Source organism: Habropoda laboriosa, unplaced genomic scaffold (genome assembly GCF_001263275.1).
Source record: "Habropoda laboriosa isolate 0110345459 unplaced genomic scaffold, ASM126327v1 scaffold2, whole genome shotgun sequence".
Classification (NCBI taxonomy): domain Eukaryota; kingdom Metazoa; phylum Arthropoda; class Insecta; order Hymenoptera; family Apidae; genus Habropoda; species Habropoda laboriosa.
In genome coordinates, this window is record NW_017100190.1 from 3,924,937 (window position 1) to 3,946,478 (window position 21,542).

The 21,542-nt window shown below is 33.3% G+C and overlaps 6 protein-coding genes across 8 annotated transcripts; 2 read left to right on the plus strand and 4 right to left on the minus strand.

Annotated features, from left to right (window-relative positions):
* Positions 1 to 1,994: 1,994 nt before the first annotated feature.
* Positions 1,995 to 3,925, minus strand: LOC108580076 (methenyltetrahydrofolate synthase domain-containing protein). Its single transcript, XM_017943735.1, has 5 exons — positions 3,903 to 3,925; positions 3,193 to 3,578; positions 2,759 to 3,105; positions 2,441 to 2,684; positions 1,995 to 2,381 (listed from the first exon to the last, which is right to left on the minus strand). Exons 1-5 carry the CDS (start codon positions 3,919 to 3,921, stop codon positions 1,995 to 1,997), a joined length of 1,383 nt encoding a protein of 460 aa, XP_017799224.1. The 5' UTR covers positions 3,922 to 3,925.
* Positions 3,926 to 4,820: 895 nt separating this feature from the next.
* On the plus strand, positions 4,821 to 6,842 carry LOC108580019 (isocitrate dehydrogenase [NAD] subunit beta, mitochondrial). 3 transcript variants are annotated; one of them, XM_017943670.1, is made up of 6 exons: positions 4,821 to 4,888; positions 5,384 to 5,447; positions 5,519 to 5,724; positions 5,811 to 6,202; positions 6,279 to 6,468; positions 6,555 to 6,842. In XM_017943670.1, exons 1-6 carry the CDS (start codon positions 4,847 to 4,849, stop codon positions 6,783 to 6,785), a joined length of 1,125 nt encoding a protein of 374 aa, XP_017799159.1. In that variant the 5' UTR covers positions 4,821 to 4,846; the 3' UTR covers positions 6,786 to 6,842. The 3 variants fall into 3 exon arrangements, with proteins under 3 accessions (XP_017799159.1, XP_017799160.1, XP_017799158.1); XM_017943671.1 differs by having other exon boundaries at positions 5,528 to 5,724; XM_017943669.1 differs by having other exon boundaries at positions 5,384 to 5,443; positions 5,515 to 5,724.
* Positions 6,843 to 7,396: 554 nt separating this feature from the next.
* Positions 7,397 to 8,503, plus strand: LOC108580111 (vesicle transport protein SEC20). Its single transcript, XM_017943777.1, has 3 exons — positions 7,397 to 7,531; positions 7,829 to 8,243; positions 8,316 to 8,503. Exons 1-3 carry the CDS (start codon positions 7,451 to 7,453, stop codon positions 8,501 to 8,503), a joined length of 684 nt encoding a protein of 227 aa, XP_017799266.1. The 5' UTR covers positions 7,397 to 7,450.
* A 248-nt stretch (positions 8,504 to 8,751) lies between these two features.
* Positions 8,752 to 9,878, minus strand: LOC108580139 (neuronal calcium sensor 1-like). Its single transcript, XM_017943806.1, has 4 exons — positions 9,743 to 9,878; positions 9,163 to 9,532; positions 8,894 to 9,092; positions 8,752 to 8,799 (listed from the first exon to the last, which is right to left on the minus strand). Exons 1-4 carry the CDS (start codon positions 9,861 to 9,863, stop codon positions 8,752 to 8,754), a joined length of 738 nt encoding a protein of 245 aa, XP_017799295.1. The 5' UTR covers positions 9,864 to 9,878.
* Positions 9,879 to 13,105: 3,227 nt separating this feature from the next.
* LOC108579949 (phosphoinositide 3-kinase regulatory subunit 4-like) lies at positions 13,106 to 14,011 on the minus strand. The gene is made up of 2 exons (XM_017943587.1): positions 13,628 to 14,011; positions 13,106 to 13,535 (listed from the first exon to the last, which is right to left on the minus strand). Exons 1-2 carry the CDS (start codon positions 13,873 to 13,875, stop codon positions 13,307 to 13,309), a joined length of 477 nt encoding a protein of 158 aa, XP_017799076.1. The 5' UTR covers positions 13,876 to 14,011; the 3' UTR covers positions 13,106 to 13,306.
* A 1,534-nt stretch (positions 14,012 to 15,545) lies between these two features.
* LOC108579948 (phosphoinositide 3-kinase regulatory subunit 4) lies at positions 15,546 to 19,220 on the minus strand. The gene is made up of 11 exons (XM_017943586.1): positions 19,089 to 19,220; positions 18,653 to 18,833; positions 18,436 to 18,579; positions 18,048 to 18,202; positions 17,785 to 17,975; positions 17,403 to 17,690; positions 16,951 to 17,189; positions 16,572 to 16,880; positions 16,123 to 16,506; positions 15,714 to 16,037; positions 15,546 to 15,637 (listed from the first exon to the last, which is right to left on the minus strand). Exons 1-11 carry the CDS (start codon positions 19,178 to 19,180, stop codon positions 15,611 to 15,613), a joined length of 2,334 nt encoding a protein of 777 aa, XP_017799075.1. The 5' UTR covers positions 19,181 to 19,220; the 3' UTR covers positions 15,546 to 15,610.
* Positions 19,221 to 21,542: the final 2,322 nt, after the last annotated feature.

The window sequence follows — 21,542 nt, forward strand, 5'->3', positions numbered from 1 at the left end:
ACGGTGTAACGAATAGAGGCATATCGAGGCGTTTAGTGTCGATGTAATCGACGTTGCGCATCTTCAAAACACCTGTGCCAGCGATATTTCATTAAACTGCTGGATATTACCCATTCTCCCCCTACCCTCTCTCTTTTTCCCCCTCTCCATCTCTTTCAACGCGTCTCTATAGTGATGAACGGATGTAATTATATTTATCGAATCGCGCTCATTCAATTTTCCACGCGAAACAAGCTTTTATCTGCAAACATCAACGATCCTCGATGTACCGTAAATATTTCTATTTTCTCTTACTCTATCCGCGTCAGTCTGTCTGGAAAAACTTCTAATTTCCTTAAGCGTCTGGAGGAACTCTTAGCGCCTGCTGGAAACCTAACCAAGGCTAATGCAATTCAACGCGAAAGAGCATGAAGCGTTTCCCGCTTGTAAAATGCTCGTTAACGTTGATGATCGCGTGAAAATCATTCGCGAGATTGGCTGTTTTGCGTAAGTATAATACAAAGGTAAGGAAAGAGGAGACTATGAAGACGAGACACGTTCTTGATAAAGTGGTTTTCGAAGCTTATCAAATGGATTCAATCGAAGCTAATGTAATTTCATTATTAGCCATATTACGAAAACAGAAACTTCTCGCGCGACCGACGAGTTTCTTAACGATTTTCTGAGTAATTCAGAACGGAGAATCGGCAAGATAAAGTAATTACTTGTTCGACATTTGATTATAGTGCATCGAGAAATAGAACACGGTGAAGGAAAGGGAGGAAAATTGAATGGAATTGTGGTTTAACTTTTCTTATTAGCAAAAATAATACATCATCTGTATTTTGTTATTATAAAAGTTAATTTATTTATTATCCGTTGAAATAAACTTCACAAAAGGATTCGACCAGCGGATTCTTACAGTGATACGCGATCAAGATAATCGTACAGAGGAAATCTTTTTTTTTTCCCCATTGTTCTACCTATTCCCGTAAGAATGGTTTCCATAATAGCACTAATAATAAAGGAATAAACAACAACGCTGGTAAAAATAATAATAATAATAACCGTCTATGTTTGTGTTCTAAGAACGATTAATTATGTTAATATCACAAAAGTATTGCCATTTTGTCGGCTACCACACACACACATTACAACTAGATACCTTTCTTCGTTATCTGATCTCTGACGCAATACACGTCTACAAGGTACAACGGTATGAAAATTGTATATATCTACTCTCAGTCAAAATATTCTTTCAGAAAAATAGAGTATCTAATACATAAACAGAAAAAAGAGAATGCCTTTACTTTCGTATGCCCTGTATTATTATTCAAGGATTGATTTAAACTACCATCGTCAGTCTATAATGTCAGATAAGCGTTATCAAAATGCTAAATATGCATCTTACGAGATTATTTATCTTCACGTAATATATCTTGCAAGGAGAGTTATTTAAACTTGTCATCCTTGCCGTTAAGTATTCTTTACATGATCACAGTAAATGTTCTTCGAATTATGAATTATTATCGATAATTATCGGCAAGCTTATCGATCGAAATAATACGCATGCAACTTTTATCAAGAAGAGTATTTCACTTGCATAAATACAGTACAGAATTGAAATTTCATTTCAACATAAACCTGGATCAATTTCCGAGCAGAAATGTTAATCTCCATATGAGGTTTCACCCGATATAGACTATCAAAAGTACGCAGTTATAAATTAAATGCCTTAACCACTGATAATTATGCATATTTAACTCGTTATATACAACACGCGTGATTATTTTGCAGTTGTTACGCATACACGAATATATCATAAATTACCTATAAAGCTTTACATACTTTGCAGTTATAATTAAACATCGATTTGTGGAAGTGAACAGTCGCCGTCAGAACAAACTTGTATATAAAAATATCCGTGACATACTGGTAGAAAGTATACAATTATTTAAAAGAATATATACGATTTTAAATAATTATACCTCTTCCAGGAAGTATTCGACTATTTTCTAAACGGAAGTCACGTCTGTGACTTCGATTCTAGATATCGGTTTAGCGGGTTCTACTACTATGAAACAATTCATATTTTCAGTAGAGTCACCGATACGCAGCTCTTGTAAATTTGCCATTATTGAATCAACCTGTATCGGTTGTTCCGGCGAGCTATTATTTCTTCTAAGTTTATTAAAGTGGAGGTAACAGATACCACGATAACCTAACCATGTTATCTCATTTGGTTTAACTCCACGTTCCGATAAAGCATTTTTCAAATCGCGTATTCTTGCACCAGATGGAATATTTGATAATTTTAGAGAAAAGTTTACCTGAGTCTTGGATTTCTGCCTCAGATTTTTACGACGTTGCTGCATACTTTTATCATTGTTTTCCACTTTTTCCTAAAATATTACGAAATGATATATACATCGAGTGTACGTCGATTATAAACGTTTCTTACCTCCACTTCGTCAGAAAATACATTATTGTCGTTCCCTGATTTCACCTTATTGTTTGTACGCCTTTTAGGAAAACGCGTTTTTATCGGCTGTTTCTCTCCTTCTTCATTGGCGTCATTAATGCCAGAAACATCTTTCCTAGTTTTAAAATGTTTCTTACTTTTTACATAATTAGAACGATTTCTGTACGGTTTTTGTATTTCTACATCTGAGTCCTCTTCTTTCAAAGTTACTATCTTGCCTTCTCTGAGAAAAGAATAATAATCAAATATATTTATGTATAAGTACATATATTACCAATTATGTTTTTCAATGCATACTTCTCATCCATTTCTTTTAGCTGCTGCAGTACCTGCATGGTTTTGATTCTCCTTTCACTAAGCATATGCCATATAATACCACTAGGTTTCTTTAACTTTGGATTTACTACTATTGTTTGAGTAGGTGTAACAATTATGTCAACAGGTACATCATATTCTTTGAATATTTCGGGTGGAAGGCTGTCAAGCACTTGACAGTCATGCACAGTTGTCATTACTACAGTATCTTGTGTAACTGCACCCATTCTCATCATCATGGCAAATTCCAAATCAGCAAATCCTTTACCTTTACCAAGCCTGTATCCATCACGACTGACACATACAGATCCCATAATCACAAGATCTATCTGAAAACAAATAAGAACAATGTAGAAAATTATAAAAATAAATATAGATGATAATGAACCATTACTACAGTAATATATAACATGTACCTTTATCTTAGAGTCCACACCAAGTGGTTTACCAGCTTCCATCAAGCCATGAATCTTTGACAATGTTGTCAATTCATTTTTTGAAGCACCAGCAACTGGTGTGACATGAAGAAATAAACCAGATCTTAATCTGGGAATTGGAACTAATATTTCCTTATTAGCTTCTAATGCTAAGAATCTTACAGGTTCTTGCTGTTTATCTGGGTTTATCTTTATAATTTTTGCATTTTTGAACTCTTCTAATTCTGCCAAACGCAATGCTGCCTCAGCAGCACCTTTGAAGTTTGGTATACGATCATACACAGGGAGAGGAAAGTTTACTAATTCATTCTTCATCAAATAATCCCATACTTTTTGCCGAAAACTATGCTTAGTTACTTCTTGTGCTAAAAAATATAACATCAGTGTTTTCTACAAGTACAAAACATGTTCATCCTTGCTGTTATCTTTTCACAAGTTGACACATTCAAATAAATAATTCACAGCAAAATTTATTATTGTTTATGACTCATCTATGTGTTATTTGCTAACACAAAATCATTGAATAATGTTGTTACTAACATGAAAAAATGTAAAGTACATGTGCCACGAAAAAATTTAATACATATTATAAACGAACATTACGATCAAACTCTTTATGAACAAATATTTCGCATTAAAAATACACGAGCAATCAACAAATGTTTATAGCAAGTCAAAGTACTACTCACGCAATTGTTCCTCCGTCATTTTCACGAAATATTTTAAATTACTTTCACCTAATTGTATTAGTTATGAATTATAATAAATATTAGAGATGTCTTTTATGAAAATTGTATATTATAAAAATAGATTATATGATTTATCTCCGGTCCCTTTTACCCTTGTTTCTATTTCTATGCGAAATCACGTCGATAAACCTATCGCAAGAAAATGCACTAGAATTTTTTATTTACAAAATTTTAACTTTTCGGAAAAAATCAACAAGCGACTTACATGCGTGCATTTCAGTGGACGAATTTTTATGTAATATTGGAACGAAATACAACAGGTTATCGCGTTTGACATTTCCGATTGCAGTAGAATCAGACAGCTGATATAACTAGTCAGAAGTAATAGGCGCCAAATATTAGACCGTAGGTAGAACAAAATATCGCGCTTATTTGCCTTTCTGTATGATAACTGAATAAAGTTGAAGTATAATACGTAGATTTATAGCTTCATTAATATAGACCCATTATAAAAATTTGAACTCCACATTTACAAGACAAAGCAGTAAATATAAAATATATGTAAACTAGAGGAATCGTTTGAATTCGCTGTCAGCATTATACATTAACATTTTTAGGAATGAAACGTCATTATACTTGATCTACTCCGAAAAAACACGAAATAAAACGATGTAAATGGCAGGGCCGTAGTAAATAGCATGCGCACAATATGTTGTACTGTTTAGGCACCATTCATAAATGTTTAAAACTAGTATTTCCAATGAAAAAATAAAATATTAACATTACAAGTATTTCTTAATTTTTTATGTAATACAATTGAAAAGGAATTTGCTTTCTTTTCTTAGTGGAATTAGATTAAGAACGCTCTAGTTCATTTTTAGATTTGATACATTACTGATATGCAAGTGCGAGAGTGAGATAGACAGTTAGGGTCCATCGTGAAAATGGCTTTACTCGCGAGAAACATCTGCAAGGTATTTTCGCAGGTAAAGAGCGTTCAATTAAAGTACAAAGTCTCTGATTTCGTAAAAGTAATACAATTTTTTTAATTCAATGAGATCAAAATATCATCTAATCTTGTTGAATTATTCAGTTAATTCACAAAAACTGTCAACGATTGTCGCAAGGACATTGCATAGAAAATAATTTTTCTCAAAGATACGTGAAAGTTTCTTAATTAACAAAGAATACAATTTTAACAATTACATTAGTACTCTTCAATTGCAAAGTATTGAAATAAATAAATATTCTATATTCAATTAACGAGACGGATTGAGCAAACGACTTCAATAATCGTGTTATTTAATCGTTACGTTCGTATCTACATTAGCGCTATAAATATAGCTTTACAACGTAATATTTATAATTTAATTATATTTAGGGAAAAGATTTTGTTTTTACCATTCAATTGTACCCAATTGTATCCAATTGACTTGATTTATAAATTTTATGGACAAGCTTAGAATATTTTTATTTTTCAGACTGCTCAAAAAGGAGCTGTTAGGGCTATACATGTAGGAACAGTACGTCTGCAAGAAACTGTAGGTATTGAACTACCTTTTAAAATCCTCTCAAAATGATCACTGTGTGTGTATATAACTTCTTCTTTTAGATAGTTGAGCAAGAAGGAAAGATAAAATGTACTCTTATACCAGGAGATGGTGTAGGACCAGAATTAGTTGTTTCTGTTCAAAATGTTTTCAAAGCTGCAAATGTACCAGTTGAATTTGAACCTTATTTTTTGTCAGAGGTAAATCCAACTCTAAGTGCACCTCTTGAGCAAGTATCCAATAGTATTGCCAGGAACAGAGTATGCTTAAAGGTATTTTTAAATTTAATATTTAAATCAGAGTTCTAGTAATTGATAACACTAAAAATATAAGTTTACATGATGTTTTTATTTGATAGGGTATTTTAGCAACACCAGATCATTCCCATACCGGGGAGCTACAAACACTAAACATGAAATTGCGTAAAAGTTTAGACTTGTATTCAAATGTTGTCCATGTCAAGTCTTTACCTGGTGTTAAGTGTCGGCATAAAAATGTGGATTGCATTATCATTAGAGAACAAACAGAGGGAGAATATTCTGCATTAGAGCATGAATCTGTGAAGGGTGTGGTGGAATGTTTAAAAATAGTAACTGCCACTAAAAGTCAAAGGATTGCAAAGTTTGCATTTGATTATGCAGTAAAACATAATCGTAAGAAAGTTACTTGTGTTCACAAAGCCAACATCATGAAACTTGGTGATGGTCTCTTTTTAAAGTCATGCCAAGAAATTGCTAAAATGTATCCTAGGTAGTTATGAACATTTCTTTCATTTCACAGGTTATTGTTAAAACATAATACTGATACTTTTCTAATGTAATTACAGAATTACATTTGAAACAATGATTGTGGATAATTGTACAATGCAAATGGTGTCTAATCCACACCAGTTTGATGTAATGGTACTGCCAAATTTATATGGTAATATTGTAGACAATCTTGCATCAGGACTGGTTGGTGGTGCTGGTGTGGTTGCAGGTGCTAGTTACAGTCCTGAATGTGTTGTCTTTGAACCGGTAAGATTATTCAGTAGACCATACAAAAATGATTGAATTCTTTTAAAATATACATAAAACATTACAAAATTTTATTTATCATACAGGGTGCAAGGCACACATATTCAGAAGCTGTGGGTAAAAATGTTGCAAATCCTACTGCCATGCTTCTGTGTGCTGTAAAACTTTTGCGTCACGTGAATTTAAAACGTTACGCTGAACAAATTAAGGATGCATTAAATCGTGTCTTAAATGATGGGAAAACATTAACAAAAGATTTAGGTGGACAGAGTTCCACAACAGAGTTTACAACTGCTGTAATAAACTCTCTTCGTTAAACTCGGGTCTCCGTTAATTTTAAAGAGACTTATGTAACATAGAATCACATAGAACAAAAGCACTGTATCCGTTTCATATTGTTAGGAATATTTAAGATGACTATGTTACATTACATAGTATTATCCTATCATAGACTGTAACTAATCTGTTTCAAATCTAAATTATAATATTAGGTTTTTATTAAAAAAAATTACCTATTATAAATAAAAATGCCACCATTTTTGGTGTTAACACTATATTTATAATTGGAACTGTGTTTGTAACAAACAATGCCAGTTGTATGATAATAGTGTAATACTCTAATTGTACATTAATAAATTATACTACCTCACATCCTTATACATTCTATGACATAACCTCATTGCATTTTTAATTGTTTTACTTTCTGTACAATTTACAAAATATAAAAAGTTGCAGAATCGTGCAGAAGTATTTAAAATACGTTAATTTAACGTTAACATTTATAAAATTTAATTAAAACAATATTGAAAACACTATGCTTGAATACATTCTGTATAATTTAATGAAATATTCATATAAAAAATTATCAGTATTTGAAATCTTCGATTTTGCATCACGTGTTAATTAGTATTAAAGTCACATTCCATTTTACAGTCAACATATGTAAGTCACATAAAAGAACTGTCAAAAAACACGTGTCCCAATGGACTCCGGGCACCATGCAATAGAACTTATCTACCAAGATATTGTGAAAAATCACCTTCAAGTTACGGCTTTAATACAAGTAAATATTAATTAAAGATACAAATTTTTCATAATAATTGCAATATAACCTGAACTACAGTGCGGCATTAAATAAATTATTATCCTAATGCGGCATAGTATAAGTAAAATATATTAATTACATCATTTGTTTATGTCTATTATAAAAAAAAGTTATAGTAAATAATGAATTTTCATGAAATTTTTAATGTAACAGTAATTACGTGTATAAGATATACTTTAGAGGTTAAATAAAAGACAGCTGCGCTTTTGTTTTCATTTATTTTCTACTTTTAAGTGACTAATACACATTTTTTAGGATATTTTGCAATGTACTGGTCCTTTAGAATTGCTCAACGAGTTGAATGCAGAAGGCAGAGCAAAAATAGCAGCTTTAAAATCATCAATAGATAAATTGGCATCAGTGGCAGAAAGAGAATCTTCAGAGAAAAAGAAAGCAGAATTATTGGCAGAAGTAGATAATTATAAACAACAACTTAATGTTTCTTTGGCTGCATTTCGCAAAGCCAATGTTGTTAGTGTGTGTGTGATAGATAAACTTGCTAAAGAAGAACTACTCTCTGTGCCTGAAGAGCAACAAGCTGTTGTTCGTAGAAGACATGACAAAAAAAGTATAGCAAACTCATCAAGTCAACTGTCTGATAAACTTTTAAGTATATCTAGGCATTTAGCTGAAACAACTCAAAAAAGTGCAGACACATTGGACACACTAAGTATGTGCTCTATTATAACACATTTTAAAGACTAAGATATAATTTCTAATTTATTATTTTAAACTTTTGCAGTAACATCATCAGATAAAGTTACCAGCACCAAAGATGAATTAGAACATCAACAACAAGCTATAGTTCAATCTGGAAAACTTTTAGGCAAATATGGTAGAAGAGAAGTTACAGATAAAGCTTTAGTAGCATTGGCATTTGCATTTTTCCTTGCCTGTGTCTTTTATATTCTACAAAAAAGACTGTTCTGAAAGTACAAATTTTTGTACACTGAAATGTAAAGACCATATTTTCATGAAAAAAAATGTCCATTGAAGTATGGTTGAATTGTTAATACCTTTATTTATCACGTTATTTGTTATTTAACTTCGAGAAAAAGCTGTGTTTTGTAACTGTACTATTTTATTATGGAAATAAGAACATTTATGACATAGAAAAATTTCTGCATTTTTCCTAAAAATAATACAACTTAGAAACCTCAATGCATATGCAAACTTTATTACCAAAATTTATTAAATATTGCCAGTTGATTTTGAATGACAATATCCTGAAATAAAAATTTACTGTAAAACATACAATTCGTATTTCACTATATTACGTTTTATGAATTAAATTAATAAAAATTATATTATTTACTGTACATTTTTACAACTATTCATAAATTCTTCCTGAGATATAACACCGTCCTTATCAACATCCATCTTCTCGAAAACCTTGTCTACATGTCTGTTGACCATTCGCTGAATGGTTTGCCCGTTATGTAGCATCTCATAAATTGCGGATATTATGACCAACATTTCTTTTCTTGTGATATAACCGTCTCCGTTCAGGTCGTAAAACCTAATGGGAAGCAAGAGTAGAAAGTACCATTAAACGCGTTACGAACAACGTGATCTGATTAAATAATCACCTGAAGATCCAGGAGAGCTTTTCATCGACGTCACCATTGGCAATCAATGATATTTCAGTGAGAAGGTCCCCGAAACTGACGATACCATCCCTGTCCTTATCGAAGGTGTTGAAAACGATTTGCGTGTACTTCGCTGGGTCTCCTAACGGAAATAATTTTGCGTAAGCTGGTTTTAGATCGTTCGTAGTCACGGCTCCTCTCGGACAATGTTGCTTAAAAGCGCGATACAGCTTTCGTATCTCATCCTTCGAGAATCCAGTTTGGCACGTTAAAGAGGAAAGTCGTTCCGGAAATATATACGGCGGTTGTTTCTCATCATCTTGCATGTTCTCTACGAAAACGCAGTGAGGTTGAACACTCGTCGAAGTTTCTAAAAGTATTGAAAATACTTTTGTACGATAATTTTTCTGTTCCGTTAAAACGATCGATAATATTTTATGTATCGATATGTACAAGAGGATAGCAGTTACCGCGGTGCGGTAAATCGAAACGATTTTGCGATTTCGTTTTACGTCGGGTCAGTGATTTAGTGTTGCAATTTTTCTATTGCGAGTTCGAATTTCTTTTTTTACCGACATACCAGTTATCTTTTGGATGCTCCTCTTCACTTTCTTAAAGCTTCGATGCATTTTTAGCGAGATGCTTACGCGATTTAGAATATTCTGGTTACTCTTATCATCGATATTGAAGCTATTGGACATTATCGTGGCACGATTTCAATCGTTAAAAATTTCTAGGATGGAAAAAAACGCTTGCAGTGAAAAAAGAGTTCTGTTTACTTCAGAATAAAAAAAAGATGTATTACTTAGGTGCCGTCATCCTTGGTCGCTTCGATATCAACGGAAGGAACGAAAAATTTGCGCGATCGGTTAGATTTTCGGGAATACCGAAATGCAGAAGCTTTCTCAATCAGAAGTAAAGGAGAACTGACGTAGTGCAGCAGACTTCGAGAAACAGTTTCAAGGAAACTGCTATTCAAAATATTTAGACAATTTACCATCTTAGTAGCTATAAACTTGGAGTGTGAAGAAAACAATATCTTATTCCAGTTCTTATCGTACCACAGCAATACATTGTTTTCAAGAATTTTCATTCGAAACAAAAATCATGTTCATCTTTCATTTTAAACGAGACAAAGAAATTATTTATTTACTAGGAAGAAGCGTGTATAAAATATCGTCTGACGTATCCTATTCTTCTACCAATGTCTTATTATAGAAATCACTTCTTATTCATCTGTTTCCATCCGCGTGTATCGCGGGGAATACTAAATGGATGAACATGCGTAAAATATATTTTATTTTACTCAACTCCCACGTTTGGTGATTCATTTATCCGCATCTGAATTTTTATTTCCTTTCGGCAAAACGGAATTTTCAAAGCGGAAATACAAAGGTGCAGTATTATATAAGAATAGAGTTTCCCTAATTAAACATTTTATCAAAACTAAATTGACGTAATTAGATCCAGTTGACCGTGACCCGTATTCCCTTATCGTTCGGTTTAAACTCGAAAATCGACTACAAGTTGCGAAAGTTGTGTAGCGATCAGAACCGTTAAAAGTCGAGAAAATTATTCGAGGACCGCAAACCCCTTCACGAGAATCTACAGAGTGTACTTTCTCTGCCAAATGCTATTAATAGTTCGACAGCCTGGAAACCAGCTATTACGGTAATAGGAAATAGTAACGGCTAGTCATAGTGAACCTTAATAAGTGTGATTATGCGCAACCTGCCTCTACTATTTCGTGACTTATCAGATACAAGCTGTAATATAGTAATTTTCTTCTATAGTGCAACTATATGAAATACCGGGTGGCTCATAAGCAATTTTACAATTTAAAAATTTAATAACTTTTTTCTAATTAACATTTCAATATTTTTCTTTCAGATTTTGAAAATTTGTTCTTTCTGCTTATGGACCACGTTGTATCACTCAAACTACACGCATACATTTATTTTGTATACTTACAGGGAAAAATGATTGTTATTCCTTCTTAAATGGACTTTGAAGTAGACATTGTCATTGAAATGAAATGGGCATTGAAATGTCATGAAGATATTATGTATGTATATAAGAATTTTGATTTATTCTAATTGATAGTATATCAAGAACGTCAACCTTGACATAAGATCATTGGGTTAGGTCGTGATCAACAACATTAGTAGTACTTACGCGAAGGTTTTGTGAATGAATTCGTGACAATTTTGCAGCATCTTCAGAAATGAAACAAAGAGATGAACGTAACGAGAAGAGGAAATAACGGAGAGACAGATCGATCGTACCGATCGAAGATTCTTTTATAATGGTGATTTAATGGTAAATGCACGTGATTGTATAAACATGAGATTGCAATTACTGCGTACCGACATTCCAAGTAAATGAGTAGCTATAATTAAGTCGACATCCCTTATATTACCGTGTGTTTTCTTGTGACAGAATTTCTACACGGACAGAATACAAAAAATGTACGCGTCGTGAATGAAAAGTCTGCTTTAATTCGCATCAGACAATATGTAGATAGGGTATTCCCCAAGTTCAATGCGACGGAGAGACGCCGGTTCCGCACGGCGTTTTGCATACGTGTATCACAAAATGATCTTAATTGATCAGTTAAAAATGACACTTTCGATAGACAGTGTCGACATTACAAAAAAAAAAATTCTTCATTTTTACATTTTTTTGGATAAAACATTAAAAAGAGTACGTGTTAAGTGAAATATTATTCCTTTTTTGACGAAAAGATGAATTCATATGGATAAAGTGATGTGAATTGCTCTACGTATAAAAATACGTATAAGATTTCGAACGTGGATCTAAAGTGTACATTCTCGGAATGATATGAATCAATTAGTGATAGTTATGTACGTGTTTACAAGCTCATTTTTTTTCCCGAGCGGTAGGGTAGTGTTGGTGTATAAAACAGCAGTAAGCATCCAGCATCTCTCCATTGCGAGAATGTACTTGTTACAGTACAGTTGAAACTCTTTCGTAAGTCTGTCGAAAAAAAAGAAAAGGAAAATTGTGAGTGGCCGGATATTTGCGTAAAAACAAATTCTTGCCGGTTCAGTTGATCATATTCGGACAGTGAAGTAGAAGTTAAAGGGAGAGAAGTGTCGCTATAATCAGTTTGTTCAGAAAGTGTGAAGTTCGAAAGTAAAAATACGAAACGGTAAAATACATGTGATAATAGCTTGTCATCCGGTTGTTTAACATAAAATTAGTACATTCGTTGATTTATATTACTTTCAGGTGTTTGCTGATTTTTAAAGTGGCGAATTTTGAAATAACTCTAGATAAGATGAAGATATTATTCTTGTTTTTATTGCTGATCGCTACTGTGTCTGCAGCCCCGTGGTTCAACATTTTTTACGGCAAAAAACCCTATAATTATCAAAGTTCTGATTATGAGAATCGACGGCAGGGAAAAACGGGGAATAATAGGTGGAAGGAGATCTGCAGAGTGATAAATCCTGATCCTTACACGTTTCCGGGTAGGGTTCCCTATCCCTCATCACCGGTTTGTCCTTGGTGATCAAGGAAATTCATCGAAAGTACGCACGATTGAATAATTGGACTATGAAAATGCGTTAAAAATATGAATTTATTGTAACAATGTCAGGGAATACGAAGATATCCGCTGATTATGAGTATTTCAGTCGGTATACAAGTTTTTACTCTATTGGACTAATATCATAAAAGTACGCAGTCGTATATAGCTGCCAGTATAAATTATGTATCAAGGGATAATTTGTTTTTACGATTCCTTCATTTTTTGTTTTTTTGTACATTAATCGTACGCTTTAGTACGTCTTCATTTGTATCATGTCCGCACGATTACTCGTTACCATCACGTTGTCTAAAACTAAGTATTATTAATTTGCCATCTTAATATATATATATATATATTACAGTACAACAGGCTCTTTCTCCTATGCGTGTGTGCGCGCGCGCGCGTGTGTGTGTGTGTTACATATTATGTACAAATAAAAATCACAGAGTTACTGTAGCACGCGAGTACAACCATAAAAAATCTCGATGTCCAACCCGAAATTGTTTTCTCCCAGAATAAATCTGTGATACATTAGAAAAATTTGTACACCGTGTGCAATTTTGGAACATGTCATGACAGAAGAGAAAACAATCATTTCCAAACTTGTATCAATCCATCTGTACTACCAGTAAGGATACACGTGTTCGACATAGCTACGGCGGAAATCGTGTCATGGTGACCAGATGGTGGAGTTTCAGGACCCTGACCACCTTCTTCGGAATTGCTCGTTCTAACAGCACTATTTCCTCCGGATGATGGAGTAGGACCACCACTGGCTAAGACTTCTAGTACTACATTAGTTCCATCTATTAAACGTTGTCTGTAAAATGATAAAACGCGTATGCACATCACATTATGTCAATCGTGATGTAAATTGTGTTATTTTAAGTAAATATTATCATAAGTACTAACTCATATGCGAACGAATTCGGAGAAGTAACATCGTTAGCTGCAGGCAGTGCGATATGTGACTCGTTGGGTGTATTTAAGTCCCAAAAACGCAACCTCATGTCAGTGCCGCCAGCTAATAGGAAACCTGAACGGTCAATGCACCCAGAATACATTGCACATACACTGTGACCACCTTGTGAATGACTAAGCGGAGGTGCCTTCGACGCCCATAGAACCGTTTGTCGAAAATCAGTTTCAAGATTCCACATTGAAATTTCGTTGTTTCCTTGCACAGCCGAAATAATCCACGAATGTTCTGTAGGATGAGTGATTACCTTCCTCACTCTTGCATCTAACGTCAAAAACACTTTATAAAGTTTAAAGGTGATTTGAGATGGCTTGTTTTATGTAAAGTTAAAAGATTTGTAAATTTACTGTGAGGATGTTTAATACTGGTTATCGGTAATTGGAACCGCAGGTCCCAACATGTGTGAACGCCGGAACTTGTACCAAGAGTCAACCATTGTTGATAATTGTTTACGCAAAACGACGTAATTACTCCATGTTTTAAGTCATTTTCTAAACGCCATGTTGTACCAGGACACCTTAAGTCCCATCCTACTAATGAACCGTATAATGACGCATATACAAGAACCGATTGTGAACCGGAATCTAAATACTGTAAATCAACTGCGCATCCTTCTTCCTAAATGAAATATTTCGAGAATGTAACATTGATTTATCTAAATATTTAAATATAAAAAATAAGTAACTTATAAGCACCTGAAGATCTAATTGTCTAGTACCAAGAACACTCATTTTACTAGAATTTGATTCGATACGTAAAACAAATACTGTGCCTGATTGGCTCGCAGAACTTGCTAATGATTGTCCCTGATCGCATACCGCTAAACCAACTAGGGGTCCACCCCTATGCATATAAGTTTGCCTAATAGAATGAAAATGTGAAATGTATTATACTTAAAATAATAATATACGTATAAAGAAAATTTTAAAAATATACCTAGAACGATTAGCAATGTTTCGACCTTCCATTTTGCTAGCATCCCATATTTTGATGCATCCATCAGCAGAGCTACTGGCAAATAAACTAGTGTCTGGTATAGAAACTAACCTATTTACAGCAGCTCTGTGTTCGTGAAGATGTGCAACTGGTATTCCTCGAGGACTCCATCCGCTGGGCAATAATCTTGAACCTTTTTAGATCACAAATACTTAGAAAATACGCCAATATTACATCTATAAAGTATATTTTTTATAATTGTTCATTACCAGTTTGCCATGCAATATTATCAGACCAATGCTGTGCTCTCAATGCTGCAGCATGTTGTTCTTGCTTTCTATATGTTAATTGTCGTACTTCTAATCTACAAGGTGCACATCTGTCTGAAAAATTATACCGAGCTATATCTTTTTCTTGTAAAAAAATAGATCAATCTAAAAGAACATTTTCAAGAAACATACATTGAATATATGATCGCTCGTGAAGAGAGTGATCATTTATGCTGTTCATATCAGACAAACTATGTTGTGGTGATAAATGAATATCCCCTCCATGTAAACTTTGATTAGGACTTCCACTACTTCCTGTCATATCCGAAATTTTAACAGTATGCTATGACATAATGAAAAATTTATTACTACTTTATAAAACTTTTCTAATGAATATAACTTATGCTTTTAATTACTTGAATATTATCTTGAGCTGCAAACATCGTACGCCACTCTTGATTCATCGCTGCATATGTGCCAACACTATCGGACGTTCTACGATCTAATCGTTTAAATGGTGGAAGACCTAGGTCAGTTTTTGTGTCGGGATATAATATTACTATATGATGTCGTATTCTATCTTTCATAGTACTCAATTCTAATTTCCCGTCCACTGATTTCATTGTGTTCTGTTTCGCATCCATCGCACTGCGATACTTATTGATCTTCATTAAATGTGGTTTCATGACTAATAACTGATCTTCAACAGTGTCAGTCATTGATTCTGAACTTAATCGTCTGAAAAGCTAAAACCACTTTGTCTACGTTTCCCGATAATTGTAGCATATTTTTATCAACAGAATTTATAACTTACATTTTGTAATGAAATACTTATTTCATTATACTGTGGTACTATTCCCGTCGCAGCTTTAGCTCGCGCTGCTTGCCTTTGTTCGAGAACTTGAAACAATTCTCCTATATCGTTATATTTTAGAACAGAAGTGTAAACAATTGTTGGTATGGGAGATACCAAGGCCTCTAATAATAAAATTTCTTTTTCTATTTGAATTAATGGGTGCTTTAAATACGGCTGTATCATTGATTGAACTTTGCATTGAACATCTACTAAGTTAAGCATTCTTGCTGCAGCAGATATGAAACCAACAGTCGCATGTCTTATCCATAAATTTGGATGCACCTATAAAAGATTTTAAGTACCAGATATTTAAAAAAATAAAGTACTCCCGTCTTTTAATTATCAAAATTGATGAAATACAACTTACTAGAAAGACCATAGTCTCGTGCAAAAGTTGATACAGAGCAGACTTGTTTAAGAGACCTAGTTCTGTAAGAGTTGCCATGGTGTTAATAGCTTTTGTTATTACAAATTCCTCAGGATCTGCTAATCCTTGCTGAAGGAGAGGCATAAGAATAGGACTACTATGATACCCAACATAAGCAGCCACACCAACAATACATTCAAAAAAAGAACCTCTTAATTCTTTATCTTCTTTGTCATTTAAAAAAGTAATAACATGACTAAGTAGAATGTCATTAGCTTTGTGTTTACCAAAAAATACGCAGAGTTTATTTATTCCACTTTCCATTAACGTTTGTTTTACCAAATTCTGAGGATCTGTTAATAACATGGACACAGATTGTTGCACCTAATAATATTACACATTTTAGTGTATAGCATACACTAACCATTACAAATACTTTAATTAATTACCATTTCATGTAACGTTTGAAGCTCGTTATCATAACTTGGCTTTGGACCTTCCTTGTTACCTAAGTTAGATAAATGAGCATTTTCTAAATAACGTAATGCAATGTGTGCCAAATGTGCAATATTTTCCGCGTAGGCAGCTCTAACAATCACTGCTTCATCTTGAGTGATATGTGATAAACCGGGTAGAATATACTCTGGAAAAATGTTTACATCTGAAGGTGGAATTGATTTTACAAGATGTAAACATTTTGTCAAAGTATGTATGGCTGATACTCGGACTCGTGCAGCAGGATCATGAACTAAATGAAACTGCACAACATATTAGATAAATTTCGTTAATACTATTAGGATTATGTACACTGCCTCTTAAAATACTTACAATATAAGGCAAAATCCGATCTAATATTGTTTCATCTGATGTGTTTTCAGCAAGTTCGAGTAATATTTCTAAACTTTGCAATTTAGATTGAGAGTGATGTAAACCTCGTATACACGAAGTGACGAGCTGAGTTATAATAACTAATCCTTCAAGAGGTTCTGGAGTTAAAGCCTTTTTCTCACTTTCTAAATCTAGTTTTTGTTTTTGATCCTCAGGTAGTTTAGATTCTGATTGTTGATCTGTTTGATTATCACACTTATTATCTTGAATTGAAACACTTCTTGTATCAATTTGATTCAGATCACTTTTATCAAAACTTTGATCACTATCAACTTCTACAATAGTATTTTCTTCACTGTGACCAGAATCATCCTTAGTTGATTCTACATTGTTTTCAAACTGGCTACTTTTCATGGTTTCTACGTTTTTTAAGTCATTTTTCATTTTTCCACATTCTTCTGCTTTTAAAATATTAATAATATTGCCAATATCTTTTTTAAGTCTGTTTATTTTTTCATCAGGTGATAAAATTGGAGCAGCAAGGAAAATAAGCATATATGATTGTAAAAATGAATAAAAGTATTCCGGAAATACTGTGCCACGAGCTTGAGCTAAGTAAATTTCAGCACTTTTTCTATTTGCTGGATTCCTTTCTAACATAGATGCAAGCAATTCGCGTATTCCTAAATCTTCTATTGTATCCAAATGCTTGCTCACTGAATATTCACTGTTTCTATATGCTTAATACATTATAACAAAATAGTTTTTAAATATTTGTTTAGAGTAATATCACATAAATAGTTTATATACAATTTGTACATATATTACACGCACCTAGTAGTTGAGAAAAGTCAAATGGTGGGTGTCCTTCATTATACAATTCTGTTAAAGCACAGCCTGCAGAAAAAATATCCATCATTGGGTGCAAGTCACCAGTTTTTAGCTCTTGTTCTGATAGTAACAATGTATTGCTTAATTCTGAAGATAATGTTTTCACAAACCGTTCTGGAGCTATATAACATGTTCTGAAATGTTGAAACAAAACAATTTACCATAATAACTATGATTATTAGAGAATGTATTATTCACTTATGTACCTTCTTCTGGATGTGTCAAAAAAATATGAAAAATCAGCAGGATTATCTTCAGGTAAATAAGTCGGTTTAAAACTTGCAAAGTCTGTGAGTAAGATCCAGTTCCAACTGGTTATCATAATGTTTTCTAACTTTATGTCACCATGGCAGACTCCAAACTATAGTCAAATGAGAAGTGATATTTTAATTTCTTTTTATACAAAGCTGTATATCAACTGTATCAACAGTGAGAAGCATTTTAATATGTCCTTTTAACAGCTAAGAATTGGTTTTCAAGGAATAAAGAATTGGAACTCTATAACATGACTAACTTACATATGAAATAACTGTCTAATGTAAAAATTTCCAATAATACAACTGAATATTTACGATCCATTAAATATTATCTCACCTTATGAGCTTGGTGTAAGGCATATAAGACTTGAAATGTAATCCACTTTTTTTCTATGCTAGTTAAAAATGGCCTGGTACTAATTCTATCATAAAGGGAATATTTCACATATTCCCTCATTATTGATCCTGCTTTTTCTGTGAGCTAATATAAATATATAATTATAAGGCAATCCATAATAAATCACACAACATGAATATTAAGCAAAAGTACTCACAATCATTCTTTGAAAAGGTAGGCAATTTACAGCAGATGCTAGTTTAGACCTAATTTCTTCAAGCTTTTCTTTATAAGCAGATAGAGGAAGTGTAGGATCATGAATAGCAAAAACTTTAACTACTATAAGACCCTCTTGGCTCCTGGCTCGTGCCACTTTAAAAAATCTAGTACTTCCTAAACTGCAGATACGTAAAGAATGATTGTTAATAACAAAAGTACATGAATAGAACTCATATGTATTTTATATAATTCAGTTTTTATGTACAATAATTTAGATCTACATGAAACAAATGACAGTATAATATTCTTTTTATGCAAATAGGTGCTACTAAAATATTTTAATATACATTGAATATGTTGAGCGAAAGTTTAACAGAACATAGGTTGGTATAAAAGGTAAGACCACTTTCACAATTTTGGATCGTAGTACTCACTTTACATCAAATAATAAGTCACTATGGTCCGTCAAATAGTGTTCTACTGGAAATATTTGACTAGGCGCGATACCGACTAATTGGTTTCCCATTTTGTAAATCGATGTTTAATTGAAATTGAAGTATTTGCAAGCAGCATCCATTTTGTGCCAACTTCATGTACTATATTACAATGCAATGTAGCCATACATGAATTACATTGCAAAAATTTCCTAGGTGCGATACATTAATTATCCCCATTTACTTAAACATAAGAACTAATAAAAAGATCCACTGCGCCTGAAACGTCTTTCTTACTTTACGTATAAAACTTATTCTTTTATGCGCAACACTACTGAAAAATGAAAAATATAGTTGATTTCTAACTACATTGGTAGCAATATTAAGACGTGGCTTAACTTGTTGCCATGTTCGCAATGCAAAATCTGCATTACCGATTAAGTTCGTTAAATTACCCCTCTCATTCTTAAGTAATTACAATAATATTCTAAATGTCTCTAATTTAACTGTATAAAAAATAGCAGCAAGTAGTAATTAGAATTAACTCGATAATATTTTGTTGCAATTGTGGTATAAATTTATTGAAAAGAAACAATGAATCAGATATTAAAAAATTTGTTTAAGTATTCTCATTTTTTGGGAACTGTTTTATTTCTTATATACATTGTGTACACGAATTTATACTTATCACAATCTCTAAATGAAGTTATTTATGATACCGCATTACCATCTTCGAAGCACGAATGACTCTTCGCATTATATCAGCTTATGTGCTATCACGGTTAATATATCACAGATTTAACATCTCTTGTTTGCTGTCTGGTGCCTCTTGGCTGTTTTATAGATCCCTTACAACTACGAAATCATTTTTCAGTTGCACATGATTTCGCAACCACTTTGACAGTTTCTACAAAGTCAGCATACGACACTACCAATTTGCCACATTATTCGCATGTATGTATTTAGAAATTTGGTAATTTTACTTGACTAGTAAAATCACTTAAATTAAATTTCAAACTTTGAAAAATTAGAGAATGCACTTTTACGCGATAGCAAACAATAAAAATAGAAGGTAATTTAAACTAGACTTATCTGTCGTCATTGTAGTATTAAATTTTGACTCTTCACAAAAAATGCGCGCCAATATCTAAGATGCGCGCGCCATCACGGAACCAAGCTATTCACTAATAACATGAAAAACAAAGAAAGAATTGTCGCCGTTTTGATTTTTACGAAGGAGGAAAGACTTAAACGAACGAGAATGAAGGGTAATTAAAAACTTTATTGCACACAATACACTGTTTGACAAAAGAAAAACATGAAATACTATTTGCCGTGAAGGAAAATGGAATCTCACAGTGAACAGCAGAAGGAGCAGCATCCGTTTGAACTTCGGGTAGCAAGCAGATAAATTCGAACAAGTAAGTGAATTTCCACTTATGCTTACAAAAGGCGCAACTAATAACAAATAATTGCGTACAATTTGTAAGTCGTTTAATAAAGATATCGTGTTGCTTGTTTGAAAAATTTACTCTATTTTTATTGTTGATGATTGTCGAACACAGCGGTGTCCACAAAGAGAGCAACTCCATGACAGTGTCTACTATCACCATACTGTCGATGGATAGCTCTCTTCATAGCGCATGCCTTTTCTTGCTCTTCATTTCATCTCTTCCTTGTTGCATCTCGATGCTGTGAAAGTTTTACGCGATATACAAACATCAGTTACAAACATATAATATCTCGCAATATAAAAGACAATCAAACGCAACTTTTTAGCCAATCAGTAGCCCTCGAAGTATTGCACGCAGATGAAAGAAATGGAATTTTCCCAAAAGATCTATATTTCATTGAACGTTAAACCAAGAAGAAGAAGAAGAAGAAGAAGATCGGGGTATTGGAAAGAGAATAATGCTGAAAGATAGAAATTGTCGCCGTGGTGGAGCGTAGCGCGGGCATAGCAGTTTTACTTGTTATCGGGAAGGTGCGAGCAGCCTCTTCCTCTTTAGCGCTGCCACCTGATTGCGCGGTAAACATAACCTCAGCGCGTTAACTCGTGCCACGAGTCGTTAACACTTCCCTTCCTTCTTCGTTCCGATGCGCTTACACGAACGTTTTTTTTTTCAGCCTGAAAATACATACGAAATTCCAAACCGAAGCTTAATCAATCCGGCGAATTTCGATACAGAACAATTCATAGATTACCGATATTAACCTATTAATAGACTTTTCAAGTAACGTCAAAACGTTCGATACAAAAGATCGAACTCTGAATCGATCGATAATTCTCTGTCAATCCGAGAGATAAGTTTGAATAATTCGTTTTGTCGATAACCGTTATCTGACGATATCGCGTATAGGTAAGAAAATAGTCACGACTAATTTTACGGGTATTCCGTGAGTTAGAAAAAGAAAAAGAAAAAACAAAACAATCTTTAAGAACCGAAGCTAACA